This window comes from Ictidomys tridecemlineatus, chromosome 5 (genome assembly GCF_052094955.1).
Source record: "Ictidomys tridecemlineatus isolate mIctTri1 chromosome 5, mIctTri1.hap1, whole genome shotgun sequence".
Lineage (NCBI taxonomy): Eukaryota > Metazoa > Chordata > Mammalia > Rodentia > Sciuridae > Ictidomys > Ictidomys tridecemlineatus.
Window position 1 is genome coordinate 132029030 of NC_135481.1, and position 6000 is coordinate 132035029.

A 6000-nucleotide genomic window follows, 5' to 3' on the forward strand; every position below is an offset into this window, starting at 1 on the left:
TATTTAAGCTCAGTTTTGCACCTTGCTAAATAAAGCTTCATAATTATCTCACTCATTCAGTAGTGAGGTACTATTATTTCCATTTAAGATGAGGAAAGAGACCAGAAGGAGGAAGAAGAGGGAAAGGGGAAGTACTAGGGACTAAAATTGACCAAATTATATTGTTATATTGTGTGCATGTATAAATATGTAACAACAAACTCCACTATTATGTCAAATTATAATGCACCAATAAAAATGGGGGAAAATGGGATTAGGATACAGATTCTAACCTTTCTAAATCAGAGCTAGGTTCTGAGCTACTACACAATCCTGACTACAAAAGACAACAAAACCAGTAACTCATCACATGGATATTCATCCCAGGAAACAACCAAAGAAAAATTAGAAAAATGAAAGCCCTTCACGGCAGTCAGAAGACAACACAGAGGAAGAAAAGCATCCTTTTATAGTCCAGTCTAGAATTATTTTTCAGCTTCTCTCTTTTAAATTAAGACCCCTGTTGCAAAAACCTCATGTATGTAAGATGATTCAAGTCAAGTGGTTCTTGCTCATTGGTGATAAATGTGTGCTACCTGCCAGACCAGACCAGGCCATTCCTGAGCGTAGACATGGATCCCTGACTCCTAGTAGAGTCAACCTTGGAAATGCAAGACAGAGAATGTTACATGGGGTACAGGAGTCTGGAGTTCTAGTCTGGGCTGCATGATTTATTTTGTGACCTTGGATACATAGTCCACTTCTAAAGCTACACAAGTGATAAGAGCTGAGGAAGAGCTCTTATAGAAAAATGCCATCACTTGGCAAATTGAGCACCAGCAAGTCCTGAATCCCAGTGTTCCACAGATCAGCTTGAAGGAAGGCAGGGTTCCTGGAGATTCCTCACTCCCAGTGTATCCTATTTCCTGCTGTGCATGGCTGTCCTATATCTAACAGAGCCTCCACCCTGCTAAGGTGGCAGTGAGGTACAGGTGAGACCTGTGTGCCCCAGATGATCAAAAAACAGGTGCTACCAGTAGCTGGGACCAGAGCTCTTCTCAGCAGGAGATAGTCAAGTGTGGCAAGGAAGGGAGTGCCCGGTGGTAACAGGACAGGGGAGTAGTGAAGGGGAGCCCTAGGAAGGGGTGGGGTGTGACCCTTCTCTCCTAGTATTTTTGTTCATGTGACTCATCTTTGCTTTCCAGAAAAGATGGCATTTGTTGGCTTCAAAGGCACCTTCCGGCCCATCTGGGTGACTCTGGAGACAGAGGACCACACAGCCAAGATCTTCCAAGTTGTGCCCATCCCTGTGTTGAGGAAGAAGAAACTGTGAGAACAGCTATCACGCTGGTGCCTCCCATGGTAGACTATAATGGCGGGGCAGCAGAGGCAGGATGGGTGACTTTCCAGCCCCTGTCCAGCAGCTGCCTGGGAGGCTGTGAATCAGCCCTGATGGGCAAGGAAAGGATACTGGATAATCCTGGTGCTGCCACCTGCCCCCACTCAAGCATCTACCTGCAGCCCTCGGGCAGTGTTGGCCAAGGATGGAAGTCTTCTCTTTCTTGCAGCCTCTTGGGTGCTTCTCTCTTATCTGTGCCTCTTTAGTGGGGATGTGGGGACCATATGAGAAGCCCTGGGCTGTGCTGGCAGCTATACTGCACTTTGGCAGAGCCCTGCCCACACAGTAGATATCTGGAAGGTTGCATCACTCATGGATCCCATGGTCACCAGCAGATGCGTTAGGGGACAGAAGTAGGGGAAAGAGCCCCGATCTTAAGCAAATCTTTATTCCTGTAAACGAGGACCAGTCTTCATGGGAATAGGAGCTAGTGTGTCAACAGAGCTCTCCAAGATGGGGCTGGCTACCCCTGGGAAGAAGTGATCCCTGCTTCTGGAGGTGTCCCACTTTCAGGAGATTTGGCACATTGGTACTTGGACAAGGTGACTCTTAAAGGCCAGTTCAGTTCTAAGATTCAAGAAGACTGTGGCTTTTCACTTTGTACCCAAAACCCAGCGGTAGATGATTCTTTTCAGCCAGTACCATGATATGGGGTGGCCTGGGGCACCCAGGATGGAGAGGTGAGAACACACCTTGTGGAGAGGGGCTCAGGGAAGTGAGTTAAGCAGCCACAGGTCTAAGTGCACTCTAATTCCAAACAAAGAAGCCCAAGAGAGGTGAAATGGAGGTGATGAAAGTTGAAAGAAGGGAATATTTGCATCTGCTTGGGTTGGTCCAGAAGGCCTTTCACTCCTGGAGGCAGCAGCACTTGCAGAAATGAAGGGCAAAGGCTTTTGCTGGAGAGAGGCAGGCTGGCCTCTCTAGTGTTTCAGAGGTGGAATCTTCCTGCCGTTACCTGCTGAAGCTGGTTGATGAAGGGTTACTCTTTTCTTTCTGCTAGCTGACCCACTTGTGACAGAGAACCATGGTCAGAAGGGAGGAATAGTCTGTGCTTGTGATACCAAGAGCCATGTGGAATTTGGTTCCTGGCCAGCCTCCTGATGACTCTAAGGAAGTCATTGGCACTTCCTCCAGGGAACTGAGATGACTCAGGAGACTCTAGAGAGGTCATGTGTCAATAAGCCTGCAACTTCAGAGCTGGAGCTCATCAGGAGCCATCTAGTCCAACCCTTTATCTCCCAGCTGGGGAAAATGAAGCTATAAGATGGGAAAGAACTGCAGACAGGGCAGGACCCCAGGAGCCCACTCCTAGCACTTGTGCCATACCACATTGCCTCCACAACTAGCCAGGATGCCAGTGCTCCTGAAGTAGCTTCTGGAAAGGGGACAAATCCCTTGAAGGAAAGAAAAGAATCAGAATAGAATGATCTTTAGCTCATAGCTATTTCTTTCCTGCTCCTCTGCACACACAATCCTACCCTACTTCTGGTGTTGTGGTCCCTGCAGCCTACACCTTGCCACCCCTGCCTGCCAGACCACACTTGGGCACATGGTGGCTGCAGGAACCCCCTTGGTGCTACCTGTTTCTGCAGTTCTGCAGGTGGAGCCTAGTGGATGGCTTCAGGATGTGACAGCGTGTTTCTGGTGAGGCAGGTGTGGGGGGGGGTCCAAAGAACTGTTGGCTCCAGGCCAGGGTCTCTCAGCCACTGCTCAATACCCTGCTCTCCCCCTTTTCTACCTGGGAGAGAACTCAGAGACCCCTAGATGAGGGAAACCTTTATCTGTGGTCTATACTTGCTCATGAGACACCAAGGTCTCCCTGGGTCTCACAAACTACCTTTGTCCCATTTCCTGCCCCAATCATAAACTCTTTCCCTCAAAGAGGGCAGGCTTGCTTGACTCTTTCTGCCCAGTTGCATCCATGAGACTTGGTCCCAGAGCCCACTCCCAAGGTTGAGCCAACTGCCAGAGGGATCATTCCTATTAAACTGATCTTCCAGCTGCTGGGAGGTGACAATGGGACCCTGCCTCTTAAGACATGGCTACTCCAAAGGCCAAAATCAAAGGAAGGGCCACTTCTGGGTGGATGAGTGACAGTAGAGTTAAAATGACCTCACGCCCTTTCTGTCTACAGTTTGGTTGAAATTTCAAACTCTTTCAAGCAAGGGTCTCACACTGTGAACCACTTAGGATAAGATCACTTTCAGGTGGCCAGGAATGTTGAATGTCTTTGGCTCAGTTCATTTAAAAAAATAATCTTTTGGAACGTTCTCAGAGTTGTATATATGTTCAATAGCACAGGACCTGTACATAAAACTTTCTCTCCTAAACCATTCAGCAAGAGTCAATGTCCAGGAGTTTCCCTGATAGTGCAGATTTCCTTACTGTATAGAAAATTGTTTTTGTTGTTCTGTTTCTAAGTGTTACAATTGATTAAGGCCTTTAAACAAAACAGCAGTCCTCTAAAATACTTGTCTTTTTCCTGTTGCCGAAATAGCTGGTCCTTTTTCGGGAAATGGATGTATAGTGTGTTCTGTATGTAAACATTTCTTGTAGGTGTCACCATGAACAAAGATATATTTTCTATTTATTTATTACACAAGCGTTTCAAGAAGTCACTGTCAGAGTAATGAAGAATTGTCTTAAGTGTCATGTTTGGGGATGTCCTTTGGACTGCTTGGAAGAAGTTCCCAGAGCTTAGTTCTGGTTCACAAAACCTTGTTGTACCATGGTAAACACACAAAGGATGTCACCATGTTGTCTGATTATTTTGTTTTCCATTAAAATGGGCCTCATTTAATTCAGTTCTCTAAGAAAAATAAGATTGATGAAATCATCCTGAGTCTGTGTTTCAATTCTATGACCTTCTTCTCAAGAACTACCTATATATCAAACCCTTACCTTGCTCTCATCCCAAGAGGGCACTTCTAAGAGCAGGTGAAGATGATCCACTGAGATACATCATTTGTGTGAACAGTCAAGTCCAGAATGTTCTATATCCTCCGTGCTCCTAAGCCATTAGTAGGCTGTTGGTTCTACCCCTCTCCCACTGGGGAAGCCAGGCTGGAGGGGACATTAGAGTGTGGACCAGAAGCAGGACGTCTCTTCCTCCCAGGCACTATTTGGCCAGAGGTCAAACACAATGTCTGAGAACATGGAAGTTAAGGTGGAAAAATAGGTCCAAATCAAGCAGGGCAGGAGCAGGTGGAGGGCACCCCTGGGAAGAGGTGGGAGGGGATCAGGGGGCTGGAGAGGGTCAAGTGTTGGGCAGAGGCTGAAACAGGGTGAGTTAATCTAGAGCTGTACCATCCACAGCAGCTGCCTACATTTAATTAATTTAAATTAAATACAATTAAGCATCCAGTTCTTCATTTATATCAGCTCCAATGTGGGTGTTCCACAGCCACACATGGCTGGTGCTGCCATATTGTGTGCCAATAGAAAACTTTCCCATCATCATTGAATGTTCTCCTGATCATTTCCAGAGAGTTACTGGGACATACATATATACTGGGATCTTTAAAAGATCTATGCTTCCAATGTGTGCAAGTGTGTGTGTGCTTGTGTGTATTCAATCCACTTAGAGGGGCAGGTTGGTTGTATCAAGCTGTCAGTAAACAAATACATCTGGAACACCAGTTTTGGGGATATGATATCAACCATAAAGTGGAGAATACATGACTGCTGCCTTCAAGAAGCTTTACCACCCAGGTGCAGTGGAGCACACCTGCAATCCCAGCTACTCAGGAGGCTAAGTTAGGAGGATCCAAATTTCAGGCCTCTGCCTCCACCACTTAGCAAGGCTCTGTCTCAAAATAAAAAAAGAAAAGGACTGGAGACGCCGCTCAGTGGTAAAGAACCCTGGGTTCAATCCCCAGTATCAAAACAAAACAAAACAAAACTTTACCGGGAGATAGAGATCACATCAGTAAACATTCAACAAATGTTTTTTCTTTTTTTAAACTTTTATCATTATTTCAGGTTTAATAGAGTTTATGCAAACTTTTATTTTAGAACATTTTGCAAAATAAAATGAAACCCTCATAACCAAATCAGAAGCAAAAACATTTTCACAATTCCTAGATTAGCAAGTTTTAGAAAGAGTGGAGAGTGACAGTCTCATCTTCAAGGATTTAATTTCTATGTAGATTCCTTAATTAAGATAGAAGTATCAGTTTAACCAATTCCCTTCATCTCTCATGGGCTCAGTTTCCTCTTAAACCTATATAAAAAGGTCCATTTGATTAAATATTTTCTTTTTCACATCCATCTTACTAAAATTCAGACAAGAGTTCTATTATCTAAAATAATTCTCCCCAATAATGTGAATTTTTTTTAACTCATTTTGCTCCAATCTCAACAAATGTTTTTGATTTGAGCATCGATTCAGGCATTCTGCACAAAGGGGGATGTGAAATGACCCTCCATGGAGAATATACAGTGACATGGTCAGTGGGAGACATGCCAAGTTCTTGTTTTGTTTTTGACTTTGGTACTGGGGATTGAACCTGGGGCTCTCTACCCATTAATTACATTCCTAGACTTAATTGAGAAAGGGTCTTGCTAAATTGCTGAGGCTGACCTCTAACTTGTGATCCTCTTGCTTGAGCCTCCTGAGTCAC

The 6000-nt window shown here is 45.0% G+C and overlaps 1 protein-coding gene across 6 annotated transcripts in view; it reads left to right on the top strand.

Moving 5' to 3' along the window:
• The window catches only part of Cemip (cell migration inducing hyaluronidase 1), a 168308-nt gene extending 164094 nt beyond the window's left edge, over positions 1-4214 (top strand). For all 6 annotated transcript variants that reach the window (XM_078051093.1, XM_078051096.1, XM_078051095.1 and 3 more), the window contains one exon: positions 1185-4214. In XM_078051093.1, the coding sequence (XP_077907219.1) occupies positions 1185-1312 (128 nt within the window). In that variant the 3' untranslated portion in view covers positions 1313-4214. The remainder of the gene's footprint in view (positions 1-1184) is intronic.
• Positions 4215-6000: the final 1786 nt, after the last annotated feature.